Below are 24,113 nucleotides of genomic sequence, written 5' to 3'. Positions count from 1 at the left end.
AAACTTACTAGAAGGCATCTATGGAATCGAATGAACAAAAAAAAAAAAAAACATCTCACGTGAAAATCGCAGCACCTTATCGGAAGATCCCGTTGAGTTCAAGAACTAGCTTATTGGAGAGAAGGCTACTCTTGGAAGATTCTTCAACGAGGAGGCAAGGCTTCTTTTTTGATTTTTGAAAATTGACAAGTCTGCAAAATATAAACGGAGAGCGAATTCAACGAAAAACTGCGAAGCAAACAGAGAATGTGATTGCGAGATGAGCAAAAGACAAGTCTTCTGGCTACGGTCTAGACTAGGCACAAAAGTGCAATCACAGTCAGCACATAGCTAAGTAGGCCTATTTTAGATAAAGAAGTAGGAGCCTGAGGCGTAACTTGTGGTGAGACGAGCAGCCGGTGAGAGTCGATCCGTTCGCCAGAATAATTGTTAAATTAGCCACAGTATTGTTGAAGAAATGATTATAATATAAGGAAGATAAGTACAAGCGACAAACGAAATCGGCGTCTATAAATTTGTTGTACCTTCCTGGAGCAGCCCTAAGCTTTCCCAGCTTTCAGTCCAGGCATAAAAACGAGACATCACCAGGCAGCTAATATAAAAAGGGGAAAGAGTACAGTTTGGCTCTCTTTAGAAATATATACACCTAATGCTATTTTTACACGGTTTTGATTGAAAATGAAAAATTGTATATATGGTTGCACGACTTTATTCCATTTAGCTCGATTCAATATAACATATGGGCAATATATTTTTTTACGCTGTTTTTTTTTTACACGACTTTTTTTGGAACCAATCCACCGTGTAAAAACAGAATTAGGTGTACTATACTTTCAATGCTAAAATATGTTGGGGATATCGAAACTGAAAAGCACACCCGTTTGCATTTTATAAATATATTTCATATATGTATTTTTATAATTATTGTTTTTCTTTTAATAAGTAATCAAACATAATTTCGTACAATTTTTAAGTATTAGCGACTAAGTTCAATTGTTTTTAAAGTGTAGAGCTTGACGAGGGGACGAAGGGGGGTGCATTAATGTGGATGACGCACGGCCAAATATATAACAAAACTGATGCATAAATATAAAAATAGTTATAAAAAAATTCAATATTGACAGCTTTAAAAACTATTAAAATACGTTAAATAGTTAATGCGATATATATAGCATACATATAGTACATATATAGTACATATATAGTATATATATATATAGTATATATATCGTATATATATCGTAAATATATATATTTATAAAAAATTGGGCGTTACATTTGCTCAAAAGTGTTTGTTGTTGGTGTTTTGTTAATGTTGTTGTTGTTTTTTATTTATTTTTTAAATCTTTTTTATATTGTTTAATAATAAAAATTGGATGCAGCGTTTAAAATAAGTGCCAAAGTTTCGCCTTAGAACTAGCAATAAGTTGCATAATTGAATTGTTGTGTTCATGCGTGTTCGGTTCGTTCATCAAGTTTGTTTAATCTTCTGTTATTATTGTTCATATCAATATGTTTATATAATAGATATATATATATATATATAAATATAAATAAATTTATAGGAATATGTCTTGTTGTTGCTGTTGCTGTTGTTGTTTTCGTTTTACGCATTTTCTTTCTTCGTTCTCCTTGTGTTGTCCACACGTTCGTGCAACACCCGTTTATGAAGCGCGGTGGCCCGTTTGCGTTTTGTTTTGTTGCGGTTCCTTTCTATTTTCGTTAAATTTTAAAAGCATTACACATTAATTTCGCGTTTAAAATATTTATATGTATTTGCATGCGTGTGTGCACACATATTTTCTGCATGATTTCTTTTTTAATTATAGTTTTATTATTATGTAATTATAATAAATATGTATGTTCTTTTTTTCGTTTCTGGTTTTGTTATTACTTTTCCCTTATGTGCTTGATAGCTGATATATTTTTGTATTTCATTTAAATTTCATCTTTTTGTTTTTTTTTTTTTTTGTTTTTTTTTGTTGCTCTTCAACTGATGGAAATTGTTACTTCTTCAATATTTATTCTTAGCACCCACAAGTAGCGTGCAGGCAAACGGAAGGACTCGAAAGGACATATTTTTGTTTGCTCTGCTGCATTGTGGTGAACAATTGTTGTTGGTTTTGTTTTTATTATTATTATTGCTGTTGTTGTTGTTGTTGTTTTTGGTTGTTGTAAAAAACGTATAAAAAGCTAAATAGATTGTTTAAAAAATCTCTCTCTTCTTATGTATATATAAATATGTATATATAACTTTTGTTTATATATATACTATATGCACTGTTCACGCTTAAATTTTGTATGTAGGATAAATTTGTGCGACTTCTGTAGATGCAGTTGTTGTTGTTGTTGCAGTTGTTGTTGTTGTTGCAGTTGCAGATGTTGTTGCATTGCACAGCAAGCATTGTTTTTGGACACAGTCGACACACAGCATACACTTAAAAAAAACTTCTCTTGATTGAAATTGTGCGGAACGCGTTGTTGCTGTTGTTGTTGCTGCTGCTGCTGTTGTTGTTGTTGCTGCTGCTGTTGTTGTTGTTGTGTTTGTTGTCATTGTTTTTGTTGTTCCACGTACAACTGGCATAGTTGGCTTAAAATTCCCATTGTGTGGCCGAATCGCTGCCATCGTCGAGCAATTTAAAGGCCCCATTTTTGGTGGCGCCCAAATACTTGCCCTGCTGCGATCTGCAAGCATTCACAAAAACATAATATTATTATTGCAACTTTTAAAAGTTAATTAATTCAATTTTTTTTAAGGAGAAAGAAAATTTCTAAACTTTTTAAACCACTTCAATATTCATTAAAAATAAAAACTAGCTAAAGAGTGCGAGCCCATCTCTTGTATAACTTCCTTCTTGTCCCCTGCTCCTTGTCTGCTCTCTCTCCCACAGAGATTGTCCCTATTGGAGTTTGAAAGCGCAGAATATATATAGCACGAAATCGTGATAAGCTTGTTCTATCTATGGATAAGAGAACCTCAGACGCGTCTGGGGTTTCGTTGTTCTATGTCGTTTCGGTTATATCTTATACATTCTAAAACACACCAAAGGAGTACTTCAAGCAGCCCATCACCGAAGATTGAACTCATAAGACCCCCTTCAAGCAGGAAGGGAGTGCCGTCCGATCAGTTCAAGAACACCTAAATGGCACATAACTACAAATTCCTTTATTGGAAAAAGGAATAGATATGTCCAGTGCTGCCATAATTTTTTGAGAAAAAAGCTAGATTGTCCAAAAAAATAAAGCTAAAATAAGCTAAATCCAAGGCACAATAAGCTTTTAAATAAAAGCTGTTTTTAAAAACAATATTTTCTTGGTTAAATTTAAGGATATATATATTTTTTAATATTTTCATGTTTAATCTAAATTCTTATTTCACAATTTATAATAATAATATGGGATTCTTGTAAAAATAATAATAGAAAATTGACATAAAATTGAAGTTAAAGTTGAAAATTTTTAATTCTGTACTTGATTTATGAGTTCATGTAAACTTACTGCGTCAGGATAATAAACGAGGTTGCTTACTGACACTTTGTTTAAAAACTTTAGATATTTCTTAAAGCTTATGAAAGAAACAGCTGATGCTCAAGCCTCGAGGTGATTTTGATAGATTTTATTATCGAAAGTAGCGATCATTCATGATTTTGTGTCTTGACACAGATAAAAATATATATATGGTGAAAAATAAAGTTAAGAAAAGCTTAATAAATTTTTTTTAAAGCGAGAATTGCCGCAACCCCTTGTTTTCGAATTTTTCCGGCACTGGCATTAAAAAAAAACCATATCTGGCGAAAAAAAGCTAAAATGACAGCACTGGATATGTCAATTTTAAAGAGGACGACTCTCACCAAACAATCTAAGCATTCGCTCCCTCCTCCTTGCCAATAATTCTGGCAGAAAATTATCCTTTAATATCTCCCACTGTTTCCAAGAATTGTCTTTCTTTAAGTTTAGATCTTATGTATGTATATAGGCAATATAATTTCTTACCTTATGCAAATTCTGGTGGGCTCGCGCAGCTCCAGGAAGAAACCATCGCTGGGCGCATCGGCATCCACCGAAATGCTCTCGCCATCAATGCGCCAATACTTGCCGCTGTGCGCCTTGAGGTGTACCAACCCCTTCTGGGCGCGTTCCACCAATATGGTCTCATAGGTGGCCTTGTTACACTCCAGTTTCAAATTGCCAGGCGTGCGATAGCCAACAAATCCCTGCTCGCACTTCAGCACCAAGATGGGCCTGTTATCAGAATGGAATGATGTTTAGAAGCGCTTACAATATATATAGACTGACTGACTGACTGACCTATTGATCAAATAGAAATAGAACTTGGTTATCTCCTCAATGGACTCAGAGGTAGCAAAGAGATGACCGGAGCGTTTGGTGGCCAAGAACTTGCCATTGTTGGCACGGAACGAGAGCGATCCGTCGCCATGCCAGATGAGTTCGAAGAGTGCATCGGCGCAACGACGATTGCCAGTGGCCTGAATACCACCGCCGGCAGACAAGCACCAGTATCGGTCCTGTGTGGTGCGCAAGGCCCAGCGATGCGCCGACCAATCATACTCCAATTGGAATGTCTCGTTCTCGCCCACCTCGTCCTGGTTGGCGGTGACATCGACGCCCTGCTTCACGGACACGTACCGCAAATTGAGGCCCGCAATGAACGAGGCCTGAGGCAGAGAATCCTCGAGCGAGAAGAGCTCGTCGCGTGTCACCGTCGAGGAGCGCGACTTAAGCACAGCCTTTGAGCCAATTGGCGACAAATACTGACCCTGACGATCGCGCAGGGCCAAATGTCCTCCATGATATTCGGCACTGAACAAACAATCATCATTGCACACCACCTGAAGTTTGCCATTGGCATTCAAATATCTGCAAAAGGTGGATATAGAGGGTGTTACACATAGAATAGAATTTGATCAATTACCGATTTTTAGTCTACATGCGAGTAGTTCTGATAACTTACTTATTGTTGCACGTGTGGAGCGCATAGCGACCGCCCTCCTCGGCACGAAACTCGAGGGTGAAGAGAGTGTCCTCGCCCCATGGTATGTTCGCATCCACATGAATCTCGTCCTGCGATTCGGACAAATGGGCAAAGCGCTTGCGTCCAATCGATCGCAGATTCACTTGCGGCCTAGCGGCCAAATGAACGGTCCAGAACTCACTGGCCCCGGGCGTCTTGGCCGTGCAGACGAGCTTGTCGGGGGTGCCCCCCAGAAAGTAGCCACGCGACTCGTTCTTTAGCGCCCAGCGACCGCTTCCATCCTCGCTGATGCTGATCTGGAAACGGCTGCCCGCATCCCGTTCCTCGCTCTCGCACAGTACATTGCCAAACTGATCGACCGATAGGTACTTGTTCAGATGAGATCGTAAGTAAATAATACCTGTAAGCAGGATCAGAAGATTTCATGAACAAGCATTTCAGCGTGAGCCCAGATAGTATCTATGGATATTTAGTAGTATTTTGAATCGTTGTATTCAAAGAGTTCTTTTGAAAATTTTTTAAATTCAATCGATAGTTTAAAACTTTATGCAAATACATAAATCAATATTAATCTCTTGGGGCATCTGCTTAAATTTTCACAAATTAAGTCAACTTGAAGTCGTAACCAAGATTGAAAGACAATGGAACAACAATAACTTTCTCTTTTTCAGTTAAATGAAATACAAAAGAAATTTCCATTCCACCAACGTAATTGATCGTCAAAATTATGCAATCCTCTAAGCACATATGTGAATACATTTCAAGTTTATTTGAGGAGCAAACTAATCATAATGAACAAATACAAACACATAATATACAAAAATATATCTAATAAGAATGTTTGAAACGTTCGGCCAAGCACTATTTACTTGATGTAGCATTTTATTGGAAGATAAGATTATAAATTATTGAGGAGATTAATTAAATGATGCACATTTCTTATAATAAAAATGAATAGAAACAAATATTTTGTTAATCTTTTCAAAAAAGGCTAAACTAAAAATCTTCTATTTCGGATTCAGAGGGTGATGGGATTTATATATGAATGGAATTGCTATCGAATGATCGGATAACTAGTGTTCAGTCAGTCTTCTTCAATATCTATACAAATTCTGAATAAAAATAAAATAAAATTTGTGAGGAATCAGTCCAATTACTTTGGGATGCCCCTTGTATTAGACAACAGCTTTCACATTGACTTTAATTTTCAGAATAATGTCACCTGGATACCTTTATGCAGAACAGCTTAAGAATGGTTTTATATCAAAGAGGCTTGATCCTATTCCCCGATTATTGAGTTCACTTGGTTAGGATTCTACCAAATGTCCGCCTCAGTCTACACTGCCGGAATAGTACACTGATTTATATAAATTGAAGCCCCAAGTTTTCAAGTCAGTCCTTTATTTGATTTTTCGTAGTTTAAGATCTACTGTGCATAGAGTATAGAACCCATAGAACGCTTTCTCGTGGCAACTTCAATACCATCATATTTAACAGAGATACTATATACTGTTGCCCGTAAAATTCGAATATTGCCCCTTTTCGAAGGACATCGATTCCACTACCTATACCCATACTTGTTTTGCAAGCCAGTTGTGTATACCAGCAGGTGTGATATTTTTTGCGATTTTAACACGTTTTATGCAACGCGATTAGGCTGGACGCGTGTTCTGTAAGTGGCAGAGCAGTCTGCTGGTGTTGGCTGTCTTTTCTGGTTTCATTTACAGATGATTGAGCAATTAGAATTCGGTTATGAGGTTTCGACTTCCCCCATTTGGTTGCTATCGCCATTCGAGTCAATTGCAATTTGGGCAGACAAAGCTAGCTAGCATTCACTTTAATTGCATTGCAACGGCAACGGCATTGGCATCGGCATCGGCAGCTTGCAACTCGTGATTACTTTTTAGCTATGGCTTCATACTGGTTGTTTCGTATTAATTACTTGTACTGCTGCCAACGGCTGGTGGCGGTAGCAACAAACGAGTTGCTTTTGATTATAATTGCTTGCTAGCTAGCTATCCAGTGAGTTAGCTAGCTGGATGGCTCAGCAATGTCAATCCTATACAATCCAATCCCCAAACCCAATTCCAATGCCAATGCCACTACCAATACCAATGGTAATGGTAATGGCAATGGCAATGCCAATGTGTTGTTGCTGCCACCAAGCAATCCAATCCGTTTCGACCAACAATGCGAGCCAAAAGCGCCAAACAGCGCGCACTGCATTTCACTGCAGCATTGATAAATGATGCCAAATTCGTGAGGCGCTTTGTTTTCATGCCACAAACGACAAAGAGGCAGCCACACAAGCCTACAGAGCTTGACCGGCTTGAGCCGGCTCCAAGTGGCAACAACAACAGCAACAATAAACTCCGGTAAGACAACAAATTGTGCACAGCAGCGGGCGCGTCAAATTAGTGCAACTGTATGGGTGTGTTGGTGTACATATGTATGTATGTATGTATTAGTGTGAGAGTACAGGCCCCACTCGAGCTCCAACACCGACACTGACTCCAACTCCAGCTGCAACAGCAACTTTAAATGATTTATGTGATATGCCACGCGCGCACACAAACAAAACAAAACCAAACAAAACCAAACAAAACTGAACAAACAAAGTAAAAAGCGGATAACTAAAATCAAAAGCGGCATTAACTGGCCGCGATCATAGTCATTATGGCTGGCAAATGATTTTCGAGTTGAATTTAATGAGCCTGCACTGCTGAGTGTCTGCATAGTCTTCCATACACTTGAAGAAAAATGATTGAACATCAGTCTCAATTTGTTTACCAAACTCAATTGCAGATTTTTGAAAAGTTTTTGCTTCTGAAACTTATAAAACAAACTCACCGCAAAAATTAACAACAGATCTTTAAAGTATTTTGAATTCACTTTAGATCCAACTAAAGGTTAAGGTGTGAGTATTTAAAACGAGTTAAAGAAACTCTATTGCAGGTCCAACAAAAATAAAACTACTCCTTAGAAAGTATTATACATATATAGTACACTGTTGATTGGTTTACCCTGATTATAATTCCCTTTATAATAACGAATATTTCCATGATACCTTGTTTATATCTCAAGATTTTCGCAAGTCTCTCTATGCATAAATATTATAAGTACTCATGAGGGCTATGAGAAAAAGGGCAAGCCTTGAAGCGCATCAGAGTTTCCCCCCTATGAAAGTCTGTTGCAGGAAAATCGAAATCTCCTTTCACTCTGAAGATTCTGAAGATCAATAGCGTCTAACATATAGTAAAGCACACAACAAAAGTTATCTCTTCCAGATCTTGATACAGAAGAAATCATTTCAGGGTGGATTTAAAAAACGTTAGAACCATTCTTTTCTCGAGTGTAGACCTGCGCTTCAGCTGATGCGTCTGATAAGAATGACGCACAAATGAATATTGTTGGATGGATGTACATGCGTCTTTATGAGTTAGCATTTACGAGTACCGCTCTTATCAGAGTTAGCCAGATAAGATCCAAACATAGCGGCAAATATTGCAATTGTCTGTTATTGTAACTGTGCCTGCTAAATTTATTTTTATACATATTTTTCCATATGCTATTCGTGATTGTGAATATATGAATGAATGTATCTAGATATGTGAGAGTAGTGAACAAAGATATAGCTATGTATGTATGTATGAGTGACTTACTTTCACCGGTGTTGGATGGCTCGAGGGTCCACAATTGTTTCTTTTTCAAACTGGCGCCATTTGCATTCAACTTGAAGCCGAAGGTCTCGCCGGTCATATACTTATGCTGGCCATTGATCAGACCAATGGTCCACCAGCCCTTCTGTTGGTTCTGTGATATGATGTCACCATTGGTGTGATTCAGCTCACAACCCTGGCCGTTCATGGTGCTTATCGGTTTGGGCGCAATGGTGACGGCTTTATGGATCCCTGGTTAACGTGTCGCCTATATGTATCTGAAGAACCCGGTCGGTTGGGCTGTCTTCGCTTGTTGAGCCTGCAATGAATGAAAAAGAGCAGATTAAAGATAAAGAGATGAGCCACATAATGCATTTAATTATGCACAGCGTTTCGTTTGATTGATGAACACTTTCGACATACACACGAACATACACACACACACACATACTCATGTGCATGTGAGATTTATGTTCTGTCTGTCTGTCTGTTTGGCTGTTTGCCATGTGTGCAGCGATGTTGCAGTTGTGGCTGCTCTGCATGCAGAACAGGCTGAACATTGAGGCGTCGCTGCTCTTTTGGGGCTGACATTCATTTCAATGTCGCCAAGTCGCAAAGGAAACGTAGATTACTTTGCATGTTGCAGTTTACAAACATATGCCTATACTATAAGTATGTTTGTACGTATGTATGTCTGTACCTAACTGGCGACACATGTCGCAGAAAACAGAAAAAAATCAAGGAAGAGTGAGACACAATTTCATTTCGAATTCAACAGGCGACAATAACAGCGATGGCTGCCATTTAACAGTCTGCTAAGAATTAAAGCCGAGCGATGACACTCCCCTCATCTAGGCGACAGTTTAAAATACCAATCGATAGACGGACACAAACCGTTATTTTATGTAAAGGCGATCATTTAACAGCGTCCTAACTTTACATTTCTTTAAATGAACATATGATTGCACATATGTATGTACATATGCTATATACATACATACGTAGTTCTGATTATGACTTTAATTATGTAGGTATGTATGTGTGATGATTCCTTGTTTAGCTCATTAGCGTGACGTGCGCTGTTTGCTAATCAGAGCTTGCGAATCGCAAAGGCGTTGCGATGACTCAACAGCAACAATAAAAATGCCATTAGGCTAAAGAAGCAGCTACATTAATACAAAACTTGGAAACAAACGTTCATACATACTTCAATTTTGATATCAATGTATATTTCACTGTACAAATACAACATAAATATAAATATATTCCAAACATCAGATTATAAAATGCACCTCAAATTAGCTTCACGTTTATAAGACCTTTCTAAGGACCATATCTTCTTGAAGTAAAATTATATAGATTAACTGTAGTATAAGAATAACTTATGGATATATTCCAAATAGATTAGGTTTGTAAAAAACTTTTCAAAATATTAATGAATTTCGATAGGGACAAAAGACAAAAGATAAGGCTTGATAAAAGGGAATAAATTAAAAGAGACAAAACAATAATAAAAATGTTTAGCTAGGTGCTTGTGCAACTAATCTGTAAGCCACTGTATATGGAAAAAAGAAGTAAAAACAGGAAGAAAGACAGGCGTCATCATCATAGTGAGGGCGGCTAAAAAAAAAAATGGAAAAAAATAACAATAATAATAAAGCGCTGCTGGCATAAAAGGCTCAGCAACAATGAACGAGGCGTGGATGGGACCCCGTCTCGTTGTTGTGGATTTTGCATTCTAATTGCTCAAAAGGCAGAAAGTGGACGGGGAGTATAAGGAGTGGGAGGAGGTGCAGAGACGACTGGCAGCACGTGAGCTGCGTGATGGACGATGAGGCCTAGAAGGAAGACGTGCCTTACACTCATCAGCATTACTTGTTTGCGTTTATTTCTAGGCGTTGGCTCAGAGCTGACCAAACGAACGAACGAACGTACGAACGAGCGAATGTTTAAATGGGCAACCAACTATAGAGATTTCCATATCAAAGCCTGCTCAGCACACGCTTCTGGGCGTTGGCCAGGAGCAAAGCATATATGTATATATACATACATACATATCTGTATCAAAGGCCAAAAACCCAACCCAAGCAAATCAGATGGCAGATAAACATCAAATGAAATGAAATGCAAATGGAAAATGAAAACGAAATGAAAACTGTGTAAAATGCTCTTAATGGCTTGTGATAATCTTTGGGCCAAGTTAACAGCCAACCCGCAGGTGTGTGCGTGTGTGTATGTGGTGTGTGTGTGTGTGTGTGCTTGTGCAAAAAGTCAATGCTCGTTACTTTCTTGTAGTGTCAGCTTAAAAAACAAACCAATCCAATGAGCCACAAGTCGACGTCGTCTTTTAGCTTTTCATTTTCACAATAATTTTCATGCTAAATGAAATTCGATAAGCCGTTGAGCAGACATCGTCATCGTCATCATTGTCAGTGGTTGCTGTTGCTGTTGCTGTTGGTGTTGTTGCTGTTGTGGTTGCGCTAACCACAATCAATTTGCACTTGCAATACACGAAATTCGCTAGAAAATTAATTGTTGTTGTTGCCGGTGTTAGAGGTCTTTAAAAACGTTGATTCATTATGCATGCGGCCTACAGTCAACGAAATGCCGCTGGCCAAACAAGTGTTGGGATCACAGCTGCATTAATGTGTGCGGGAGAGGCGGAGGGTAACGGGAGCAGGCGATGACGTGCTTCAGCAATTACAAGATATGTACATACATACATACATACATACATGTCCATTGTACACTCCACCTTCAAATAATATATACAGCACAGGATCGTTAGCCAATGAGAAATCCACATAATATAACATTCTGTCGGAACGATCGGTTGGCCAAAAGAAGAACGTTGCTCCTAACTACAATAAATTTGTGTTCTTGAAGCACACTTAACTGCCATACCATTTCAATTAAGTTCCTCGATAGCTACACAGCAATCTTTATCGACAAAAACCAAGATCCCACTCCGTAATAACAGGATATTGTGTAGCCCCGCATTATGAATGAATCAGTTTAGCCCCTTAACCGCAGAACCCGATTGTTCTCGGATCATAGATCATTGAATGCTGAGCTGATGGTGTATCTAATATTTTGAACAGGTGTGTACATACATAGAATGTATGGCGCTGTATAGAGGATAAAAGAAAGAAAGGCATTGCAAACAGTTAAACACCGTTGCATGAGCTGCTGTTCAACACGCTAGCGCCAATTACTGCAAATGGTGTGTGGCAACAGAAGCAGCAATAGGCACAAACAACAGCAAGTGCAACTGCAACAACGTCGACGTCATAATTCCCTGGACAAAGAACGGACACAAGAAGCTGTTTAGTACAGCTGGGGCGGTATAGCCGACCGGGCGGACAGTGGAGGGACAAAACAAACTCATTCACACAAGTTGTGCCAACAAGTCCCGCGACCAGTCAATCAAAAGCAGCGCGTCAGCAAATCAATTAAATTACACTACATATTGAATGTTGCTTGTTTAGTGTGATGGCAATGCTTGTTGTTGTTGTTGTTGTCGTTGTTGTTGTCGTTGTCGTTGTAGTATTCATTGTATTGCTGTGTGGCATTATTAAACGCAATCTAATTAAATGAAATAACAGGCACACAAAGAAACACACACACATACATACATAATTATAGCGTGCCTGTGTGTGCGTGCATGCGTGTGCTTTTAGCAAATTACGAAAATGTAAAATATGCGTATATGTGTGTGTGTGTGTGTGTATGAAACTTTATCGCACACCTTTCACCAAACGTCGCGATCGCGCAACATTTCTGCCTGCATCTCTGTTGTCAGTCTGTCTGTCTGTCTGCCTGTTGTCATACGACTCTCTTTTATAGAGGAGACCATAGTCTGTGTCACATGCTCGCTCTCACCTGCGTGCGTGTATCATTTCAATGATAACGGTAAACTGATAAACGAACAACATAGAAAACGCACGAAGCGCAGGCGCTGTCAAAACAATGCGAGCGAGCGCGATGCTTGTTTATAATGAGAGCATCTGAAGCCGCACAAGTGCAGCAGTGTTGCAAAGTGTTAAGAGCCAGAAAACGTTAAATTAGCATTTCAACTAAGTTTTCCAATTCTGCATAAATCTACTTTGCTGTCTCTTCCCATAAGTTACTCCAATTGTGAAGGACTTCTTACTTATTCTATGACTTTACATTTCACAGAGCATGTTTTCAGGCTAAACAAAATAAATACATATGTATATGTACACATATGTATGTATATCAATAACTAAATACCTTGAGCCTGGGTGTCCTCTGGGGAGAAAAAACCTCCAAATGTACTAATGACACGATGGCAAACAGACGCTTCAAATAAAATATACATTTTTTTCAGACCTTAGTAAATATTACTATATACACTATATACATATATATACTATATATACATATGTATATACTATATATATATTACTATTACACTATACACTCGTGCTGAACAATATTGTACATTATAAATCTGCATTTAAAAAACTCCAGAACTGGCGGGGAAAATGGCTAAATTGGCAACACTGATGTGCAACAATTTCTGTGAATGCAGAGTAGCAACGCAACGCTTGGCTTTGCTTAATTAATTTTCATATTTTAACAGACACACACACACATGCATGTAAGTGTGCATGCCTGCATCTAGATAATAGACATTTTTACATTTCTGAGCCCACTTAAAATTGTTTTATTTGTGCTGCTGTAATGCTGTTAATGGGCAGGCAACATTAGGCGCTAAGGTGCAGTAATAACAGGGCAACGCAACAGCAGTCACTGCTGTTAAGTTAAGCTGCTCTTAACCACAGTATGGGCAACTGTCATTGCATGGCCATTGTGGTCATTTCTAAGCTGGCACAACAAATAAGCCAATTAACTAAGCACACTACAGTCTATCTGCCTGTCTGTCTGCCTGACTGCCTGCCTGGCTATGTTTAATGCTGATCTTCATAAAATAGCGAGCGGCGTGTTGTAATTTTTATAATAGCAGCTGAACAACAACAGCAGCACCAGCAGCACTAGCAAGCGCAGAAATATGTTGCAGCATACGGTATATTTTACTGTAATGCAACAAGAGACAGCAACAAGAGCCAGCAAATGGAGCAGCAGCCGCAGCCGCAGCTACAGCTACAGCTACATCGACAACAGATGAAAACTCGAGCTTGAAGCGGAACGTTCTAAAAATACGCACACACACACACCATTTAAAAAAAAATGGGTAAGCTGAGTCTGGTAGGCAGGCAGGCAGGCAATACACAGACATAAACATTAGTGCCTACGTCTTGTTCTTCTTCTTTATCTTCTTACTCTGCTTAAAGACATGCTCTCCTCTAGAATCTTTGAGCTTCGTATTTCTGCTGCCACTGCTGCTGCTGTTCTTCGTGTTTTGAAGCCGCACGCGCGTGCGCCCAAGCGGCGCAATCTCAGCCGTCGTCGGGCTAAGAAAGAAGGAAGGGGATGGGAAGGGAGGGGAGCGGTAATGCCAGCTCAACTTTTATGGGTTGTAAAGAATGCGAAAATGATGCTTGAAAAAAATGAAAAAATTGCTAAAATGAACGCAGGCAAGCAAAAGCAAAGTACAATTTATAAAAAGAAAAAAAATGAGGCATGAGGCAAGACACCTACGCCACTCGCGTTGAAGGCGACAAAACTTGCAAACTAATTGTAAGAACACCTACTCGTACGTATACATTTTTAGGGCCCGCAGTATTTTTTGTACAACAACTTTGAAGTAGTCTTGAAATTTTTCTTTATTTTGATAAAAAGTGGTGGCTTTTATTTTTCGAATCCCACAAAATTACGAATGAGTCAATTGATTACACATACATACATGAATAAGAATCCTGCCTGAATAATTTTTGAGCACTTTTGTGATTCAGACTCATTTGTAATTGAGTCTTTAAAGAGTTGATATTTTAATTTATTTTACTTAATTGAACAATTGTCCCAATTGGGTCCCAATTAGATCATCAACGTCTTTCAATTCCTTACTTTGTTTGTGAGCAGCCCTGAGAAATGAAAATGATTTTCAAATTGAATATATAGTACATACTTTTTTATATTCATAAAAGATAGGCCAGAAATAACCTTCTTCCTTAAGCCGCATTTAATATAAAATGCTTTAGAAATCTACATAGAAATGAAGCATAATCTTTATATAATATACAATCACACATTGGCAACCATGGCTTTTTTTACATCCTCCCACATTTATAGAGAGCCAATATTTTCATTAATTTATTTGGAGTACTTATATATGCACGAGTATGTATTAAAAATTAAATACTTTGCTTTAAAAAAACCAATTGCTCGTAAAATGTCATTTTTAATCAAACCAATTGAAAGCTTTCAATTTGGATAACTCAATACAACTATTTGCAGGATTTAAAACAAGTATTTTAGTCTGTCGGCTCGCATATCCTTCAGAATAGCGATAAAAGCCTTTTGAATGGCTGTAAGGACTTACAGCGCTTTCATTTTATGGGCAAATGTAATTTTTCGAAAAGGTCGAATACGGCTCGCAATAAATAATTCCCTTCGAATCGTAGAAACAAATCAACATTGTCTTCACTGTCAAGTTGCAGCCAGATCTGGGACATGAGTTTTCAAAAATACGCCTTCGTTTAGGGCACAAGCACTTTTCTGATCCTGTCACAATCACACAATCGCATATTTTGCAACACCAATAACCCTACTACAGAAAGCAAATTTTATCAGATTGTCAATGCTTTAACAACCTTCATGGGCAGAAACATTTGCCAGGCCCCTTTTTTAGTCCCTTTTAAGAGACAATTTTAAGATTCTCTTAATGTTCCGATCTCTAGTTTTATTGGGAACTTAATTTTTTTTAGCCATACACGTTTACTAAATACCTTTAACTTAAAAAAATAAAACGTATTCTTTGCCGAAGTTGATCAAATAAATTAATAAACTCAGATACATATATTGAAATAGATTAGTATTTGAATCCGACAGAACGAATTATTACGAAACAAAACCTCAATTTTTATAGCCTGTACCCAAAGGGTGAAAGGCTATACCAGTTTTGTTGAAGTTCTAAACTAAACGGACTTTAAACAGAAACCATAATTGGAAGCACATATTGTGATAAACTTAAACATTGAGGAGAACTACAAGTATAAAGAAAAGCTCAATAGCTTGCTCTGTGCTGGTGTGTGGTGGGTGTTATATAGTATGTATACTATAGTATGTACACCTGCACCGTGTACAATAAAACTAAATTAAATTGAGGTTTTTGTGGTATTTGTGTGGAGTGGATTGAAACCTTAAAAGTTGCATTAGCAATTGCTCTGCTCCCCTTTTAATTCAATTAACGCATCATTTGTCAACCTCAAATTGCAACAATTGATCAACGACGATGACGATGACGATTACAATTGCACCTTTCGAAATGCAGATAGGCACACGAACACACACATGCATGGTTAATTAATTGGTTTATAATTATGACTAAATTCACACGATGGTGGTGATGTTGACGACAACAAAGCGGTTTTTCTTTTTAGAAAGCGACAAAACAAGTGCAATAATCAATTATTACGGCACGGACGAGACGAAACAGTTTTTTAAACATCTATAGTATGTATTTTTTTTTTTTAATTTTTCGTTGATAAAAGTCTAAAAGTTGAATGGGTAAGAAATGGAGATGGAGATGCGACGCGACCATGATTGAAAAAAGTAAAAGTTCCCAAAGCTGTTGCCGTTGTCGTTGTGCTGTTTCTGTTATTGCTGTTGATGCTGTCCAATATAACAGTCGCCACACAAAGAGACGAATATCTATCTATGTATGTATGTTTGTATGTTGGAAGAGTTTGCCAAAAACCGTTAGAACAACGTTTGTGCGCAGTCTTTTGTCATGGAAATCTATGTCGATGTCGATGCCGCTGTCGCTATTGACTTCGATGTCGCAGTCGCCGTCGCCGTCGCCGTCGCTGTTGTTAACATTGACGATGTAGGTGCGATTGATGGGCGGTCATCAAAAGCCATGCTGATGCTGATGCTGATGCTGAGCTGATGCTGAGGCCGAAGTCGACGTCAACGGTGGCGGCCAATGCATTTACAGTTTAGCGAACTGGGAGTTCAATAATCAGACAAAAACGAAACGAAATGATTTCAAATAGAGAAATCAATGAAAGCACGGTCATGGCGGCGCTCGGTAAGCGGGCAAACGGTTTCGGGTTTTTGTTGTTGTTGCTGCTGCTACTGCTGTTGCGACCGTTTTGAAGTCAATGGATTAGCGGGCAGAGATGTGCGGCGGCCAGCAGCAATATCAACTACAACAACTACAACAATTAAGTTAAATTTACTGGTGTGTCTGATTGAACGCACATCTAGAAGCACACACACACACACATACTATACACATACTGTACATATTTATAGATGCTAGATAGCAGATACAAATATATCTGTATCTGTAGCAAAACTGTTAACTGTTGTTGTTGCTGCTGCAAAATATTACCGCTGGTCTTGGCCAGCAGCTGAAATGATTTATGCGCCAATTATAGAGCAAGGAGCGCGCTATAAAGCCAGCCAGTCAGTAAGCAAGCAAGCAAATGGAAATGTCCATGTCCATGTCCATGACCATAGCCATGCATGCACAAGAAAAGTGCATTCAAGTCAACATACACATACACATATACACAGTCATAAACACACACACACACATTTATAATAATTTGTTCGCATTTTCAATATAACTGCATAAAGAGGAGGCGCAAAAATGCATATAATAACAATACGCTGCACGCTGAAAGCGCATAAATATTGTGAAGTGGCGTCGCAGTTGCCACAAATTGCACGGTGTGCACAGCAAAAAAATAATAAATAAAAAGGAGAAAAAGAGTCTGACTATAGTGGGGGCTGACTGCCCACAACCTGAGGCGTTGCAGTATAGAAAACATTTCTCAAAGTTTGCAGCTGCTGTTAAAATGCATTGGTCGCTGTTGTTGGCTCTGTTGTTTGGCCATGTCAATGGCCGCCTATCGAAAAGGACTTCAGCTGCCGATTGGCATCGGTATATACACATATTTATGAAAATATGTACATATGTATGTATGTGTGTGCATAGATAGTGCGTTCCATTACTCACTTGACAACCAGCTGAACCTGTTGGCGACTGTCACCGTCATCGTCACCCGAACGCCATGCGGTGGCATGTGGTTTCATTTTTGGTTGCAATACCGACAAGTTCATCAACTGTGTGGAGCCTGCATGATCATTTATTTACGCTGAACAAAAAGCATATTTGCAACGACACCTTCAGCAACTACAAAGGCCACTTCTTTAAGTGGGCGCATAAATTAAAGCGCGTCGCGATAAACGCCTGCATTGCGATGCAAAACAGAGCAGAAGAGAAGGAGAACAGGGGAGTAAGAAAAACAAAGCAAAGCAAAGCAAAGCAAAGCATAGCAGATTACTGAGCAGTAAAGTCAAGAAAAGCTGAACAGCATAGCAGCGAAGATTGAAGCAGGCATAAGGAGAAAAGCAATGCTAAGAGGTTTCTTTTATCAGAGGATGCATGCTGTGGTTGTTGTGCTGCTGCTGCTGTTGCTGTTGTTGCTTTTGTTGTTATTGCTGTTGTAGTGGTCTCTCGTTCATTGAACTTTGCCTGAGGGCAGCATATCAATTATTATTGTACAGCAAGGAAGTAAACGGCGACAGCGGCAAGTGCAGGCGAAGACAAGCGCCAAGCTGCAGGGGGGGTGCAGATAAGCAGCAGACACACATGCACACACACACACACACACACACACATACATGCATGAATTGCAGCCGAAAATGAATGAAATAAATAAAAAGGAGGAAAATAAGCATTGATAAAAGCACGCTTGATATGTATTTACCCGTATGTACATTTGTATGGTATGTACATACATACATACATATGTGGCAACAAGGCAGGAAACGTCACATGAATCATAAGGCCAACATTGGTAGCCCGCTGGCCTCAGCAACAGCAACAACAACAACAACAACCATGCCTTGCCACATGCGACTTGCAACATGTAAATGTAAATGCAACCCAAGGTGCATTGGTGGGTCGCAATGAAAGCGAAAATGGCAAATGAAATTATTCATGTTAATGGAACTGTAGATTTAAAGGTAAACGGCAAAGGCAGACATACAGATAGGCAGACAGACAGGCAGAGAGTCGATCGGTCAAGTCGGCCATAACTATGACTCAACTGCAGCAACGACAGCAGGGAGAACAAAAAAGCGTCTACAAATACGGGAAGATACTCGTACATATGTACATACATCCACACATTCATACTCGTATATGCTTAAAATAAGTCAAGCAAAGCCAAATTACGGGCGGGTGTAGGAAAACTAACAAAGGAATCGAACAAACGCAATAAAAACTCGAAAAACTGACAGAATGCAACGCCAAGGCACGAGGGTGAGGATGAGGGCGAGAGTGCGGCGCGATGGGGGAAGCAGACAACCAAGTTCCCTTAGTCTGTGGAAATCGTCGAGTAAAGTGCGTCGCGCTGTTTTATTTCAAGGACAATTGTCAGCTGCACTTGATAATATCCGACTGTAGGGTGTGTAGGTGTGTGCGTGTGAGGGTACATATGTAAGTCTATATATACTTGTATACATACGCACATACGGTGGAAAACGGCTAAAGGCAAACACTGAAAATATAGCAGCATAGAAAATAACAGGCGTGGTCCAGAGAGATCTGTATCATGACAATTAAAATCGTGCCAAATGTTTTCAACTGATGTGTTCAGCCGTTATAAATAAAATGCATATACGAGTATATCAACCATTTGCTATAAATATCTTGCTATAAATATCGAGCAGTCGTTTCGATTACAGAATTAGGATTGCACGAGGAATAATGCGTCGCCTGAAACAGTTATCTAGAAACCGTAAGGTACATCTCAGCCAGAAGATCTTTAAAAAAAAAAGACATAAATAAGCTTGCCATACATATAGTAATCCAAGCAAAGAAAAGTATCTTGTTAGACGACTTTATGAGCGCACATTTCGCGTCTTATTTAAAACTAGTGCAAATCCCTTTATCCTTTGGGTACAGGGTATACAAATTGTTCCCAAATGCGTAGTTTGAGCTTTTTCCTCAAGCTTAACTTCACATTCAAAACCGTTTTACATTTCAATTATAATTTATTATTTATTTTCCCAAGTTCCCGATTTGAATGATCAAATAAGAATAATCAATTTTCCTAGTTCCTAGTATGTAGTTTTCAGCTGGGCCGCACCGCAATTAAAAATTGAATTGCTTGACATTTGAATAAGAAACGTTTTTAGCTGAATGAAGCGTTAAATTAGGGCAGTTTAGAATGTAGATCTGAATGCTGGCTCCATAAATTATTCGATAGAAATGGAAAATTAAATAGAAGCATTGATTTTTTATTTTTTTTTTTATTTAACTTATAAAGCCGGTGAGTAATAATTATGCGTTAGTAGGGAATTAAAACTTTTTCATGCAATTGTGTGACTATTCAATATTCACCTTTCTATTATTGGAGCAGCTTTAAGATTACGGACTCAATTCGATTGCACACGTATGTATATATGTATATGGAATGTTCTGCTAAATATAACCAACACTAGTTCAACATTTCGAATTTTTTTTGCAAATTATCGGTAGAATGGGAAACACCTCAAAACAGATAGTGGTTGTAATTTCCTCTTCACGGATTGTTGAAATTATAGCAACAAATTATATTCCATGTCGTGAATGGAAATTTCTTTTGGGGTTTTTTTACTGTACACACATATAAAACTATTTATGTATTTATCTATGTGTAGTATGTGCGTCTTAAACTTATGTTGTCAAGAAGACAAGCAACAATGGGTTCAATAGCAGCGGCTACGGCAGCAACAACAACACACAAATTATTTGTGCCGACTCGCTCTTAAGGCTGTATGGAACCCAACTGAGTGAGGAGGGAATAGTGAGTGAGTGTACCTGATTTCCGGCGCACACAACGGAAGCATTCGATTGTCGCCTGCTGTCAGACCCAATCCATAAGCAAATGAGACAGAGCAGCGGCAACAACAACAATACAGCAGGCAAACAAAAAACAATACATCAGCCGTTGTCGCCTCACAAACGTGACTCACGTCCACTGGTCGTAGGATTTATGTATATGTACATACATATATATGTATACATATGTATATAGACATATATATATACATATATAATATGTGCATAATGTATGTATGTATGGTGTATTGCGCTGCTTTAGTCGCCGCTTAACGCCTGTCGCCTGGCATACTAATTGCAAAAATACTGGGCGGGCCAATGGCTAACAAATCCTTATTGAAAAATATTGATTTGCCGGCAAACAGCAGGCGGCATCACAAGGGTGTGTACGTGTATTTGCGGGGGTGGCATTGGGACCTGTACCTGCAGGCGGCGTGTGCAAAATGAAGCAAAAAACGAGGGAGCAGGGTGTAAAGGAAATGGAGAGGAAGGTGCAATCGTCTGGCAGTCATATAGTAAAGCACACGCCCTTGCGCATCAGTCGCAGAGTAAAAGGCGGGCAAACGCAGGCGGGGGCGTGGCTGCGGGTGCGGGTGCTGGTGCTGGTGCGGGTGGTCGTTCAGTTTAGTCAACAGATACACACGAAAATTGTGCGTTTCCAACAGGAACAAAGGAAAAGTGTATGCACTGAACAATGCACTGGTTAGAAGATGATAGAAAAAGAGGAGCGTTAACTTAAACCTAAACAAGAGCAAGTGCTGCAAAAAACAACTGATTGGCATTAAACAGTTAGAGGCGGTGGGGCAAGGTATGTGCATGTTATGTCTCTTTATATAGTTTGACTGATTGGAAAACAAGTCGTTTACAGTAAGGTCGTCATCTCGTCATCTTCAACATCTTGTTGATGGCAACAGCCGCCAGGAGAGCGTCAAAGTGCGCGACGCGCACCTTAACAGACAGACTCTATACAGAAAGAGCGAGAGAGTGGCGGCGAAGAGAGTAAAGCCAATGGCAGGCACGCCAGCCATTGAATGCCAATGTCAAGGCAATTAGCCAAAAGCCGGTTGGAAAAATCAACAGCGAAGAAGAAGAATCGCAACAACTACAACAACAATAAGAGCAACTGAGACGGTAGCACAAACTCTAAGCAATTGTAAAAGACAAGGAAAAAGAGGCTTGAAAATCGTAAAACAGGGCAAGCGCAAAATAAAATTGAAAAAATAAAGAAAAACAACAACAACAAGAAGGCAATGAAATGAAGACTGAGCCACGAACGTGTCTCACCAGTGGCAGGCAAGCCAGTCAACAACAGCAGCACACATGAGCGCGACTCCAAGCAACTGTGACGTTGCGACTGCTGCCGTGGATTTTATGACTTGCAAGAGGCACCCGCCACCGACTGACTACTCAAGAATAGTTGATGCGTTAGTTACACCTGGAAGTGGAGCAGCAGCAGCACCAGCCCCAGCACCAGTCGCAATTGATGTTGCAGCCTTTGCACGCAGACACAGGCTGTTGTTTGGTTTCTGTTGGTTGGGGCCTTGGGGAGCGGAGGCTGCATGTCTAATTTACAAAAGCTGTCTATACCCCAACAACTCACACGCACGAACGGCTTATTGACTGACTGACTGTCTCACTAAAAGGCAGTCAGACAGACGAACGGACAGACACGGCGAGAGAGAAAAGTTGGTGGAGAAAAACAAAAAAAAAATGTTATATACAATATTTTTTACAGGCAGGCACTTGATTTGTGCCATCTTTGGGCATGGCACGTTCAAAAGGAATTCACTTACTTTCTTTGTTTTTGCAGCTGCTGCACCCAATGGATTGTTGCAGTTGTGATGCTGTGGCCAACGTTGTTGCTGTTGCTTGTAGCCTTTTGCTCTTCTGGCTTTGTGTTTGTTGTCACTGATTTTGCCGTTGTTGTAGCTTTTTTCCTCAAATTTTTTGCTTTTCAAAATGTATAGCTTTTTGTCCTTTTTGCGTTGATGGGTCACGCGCACGTTCTATTATGTTTTATATGCTGTTGCTTGCCGCTTTTCTAATTGCAATCCGTTTTTTTATTTGCCGGTGTTTTATGTTTTTGCAACACTACGCCTATGCTATGCGTGTGTGTGTTTGTGTGTGTGCGCTGCCGCTACTGCTGTGTATGTCTGTGTTACACCCTTCACTTCCAATTCGAATTTTAATTTCGAATTTTCCAAGCGCCTTCTCCTATTGCAAAATATTCACTCACAATTTACAAAAAAAATAAAACAAAAAGTAACGTAAACGAATCACAGGCAGCAAATTTTATTTCCTTCTAAATTCTAGTTATTTTTCCAAGTATTTTATGTCAGCTTGCTTGTATGTGTGTGTGCGCGCGAAGATGTTTTTTGCCGTTATATTTTGTTGCTAGCGCCTTAGCATTAATTAGCTAGGCGAGCATGTATATGTGTGAGTGTAGTAGTATGGCAAAAGGATTTTTCACGTTTACAAATTGGATGAGAGACGCATGCGCACAATAACCAATAGGTTCCGAATTAAAAATAACAACCGTACACGACTCGTACTCGAACTCGAATGAAACTCACTTACGAATTGCCGGTCCAGAAGTAACCAAAACCAATGTCTGCGCAACAGCAGCTCACCACTGTTAACTCTATCTGTTAAGTTATCGATAGACGTAACAGCCGATGGCTCTGTTGAATGTACATACAATGCAATTTTTACATTTACGATTCGATAACGTTGAAAAGCTACAAATATAAATAGTAAATACAAGTTTTATTTAAGAGACTCCCAATCATTTACTTTCTACCTATTTTTGAAACATGCCGCTGTTCAAATCACCTGTAAATACTTCTTCAGCTACTTAGTGTTGAATACACAAAATACGCAGTTCACTAATGCTTATTTGAAAATCGATAGACACGGTATACTTTACAGTGCCGGTGAAAGTGCTGTTAAGAAAGGCAATTTGAAATTGTAACGGTAAATGTCCAAAGGAAATGCGCATAACTTGAGCGCATCGCAGATTTTTATTTAATTGCTATTTGGCTGCGGCCACCCAACGATGCGTCTTTGTCGCTGCATTTGTTTTAACGAAATTCTACTAGTTCCACCGGTAAAAGTCCATAGCAGAGCTGACGTGCAACAAACTGCTGCATCTGCATTAAAGAGTTTGGTACAACTGACTGCTCAGGGTCGGCTCTGCATGCTTGGCCACACCAACTGCGCTATGCTCTGTTTATTGTGGCATGCAGTTAACTGATGTGGCTGGAGATGCACTTAGCATTTTTGGTGTTATTTTTATTGCATTTTATTAAAATTTGCACGGTATATTTTCGGACCTCTGAGCGTAATGAGGGTGTAAAATTAGTTGTGGTGTTGTCTTGGCAGACTGAGGCTGATTTCACCACCACCACCTTCAGTAGTAGTTGCTGTTCGTCACTTCAAATCAACTAAATTCGAAACAAAGTATAAATATTTATAA

The 24,113-nt window shown here is 39.2% G+C and overlaps 1 protein-coding gene across 1 annotated transcript; it reads right to left on the bottom strand.

Annotated features, from left to right (window-relative positions):
- Positions 1-895: 895 nt before the first annotated feature.
- Positions 896-23,198, bottom strand: LOC115626882 (protein singed). The gene is made up of 6 exons (XM_030522392.1): positions 22,432-23,198; positions 8,656-8,971; positions 4,973-5,393; positions 4,309-4,878; positions 3,994-4,242; positions 896-2,685 (listed from the first exon to the last, which is right to left on the bottom strand). Exons 2-6 carry the CDS (start codon positions 8,858-8,860, stop codon positions 2,592-2,594), a joined length of 1,539 nt encoding a protein of 512 aa, XP_030378252.1. The 5' UTR covers positions 8,861-8,971; positions 22,432-23,198; the 3' UTR covers positions 896-2,591.
- Between the last annotated feature and the right edge of the window lie 915 nt (positions 23,199-24,113).

Source organism: Scaptodrosophila lebanonensis, unplaced genomic scaffold (assembly GCF_003285725.1).
Source record: "Scaptodrosophila lebanonensis strain 11010-0011.00,11010-0021.00 unplaced genomic scaffold, SlebRS2 tig00000089-arrow-pilon, whole genome shotgun sequence".
NCBI lineage: Eukaryota > Metazoa > Arthropoda > Insecta > Diptera > Drosophilidae > Scaptodrosophila > Scaptodrosophila lebanonensis.
Note: the sequence above shows the minus strand (reverse complement) of the source record. Positions and strands in the feature narration are given on the sequence as shown.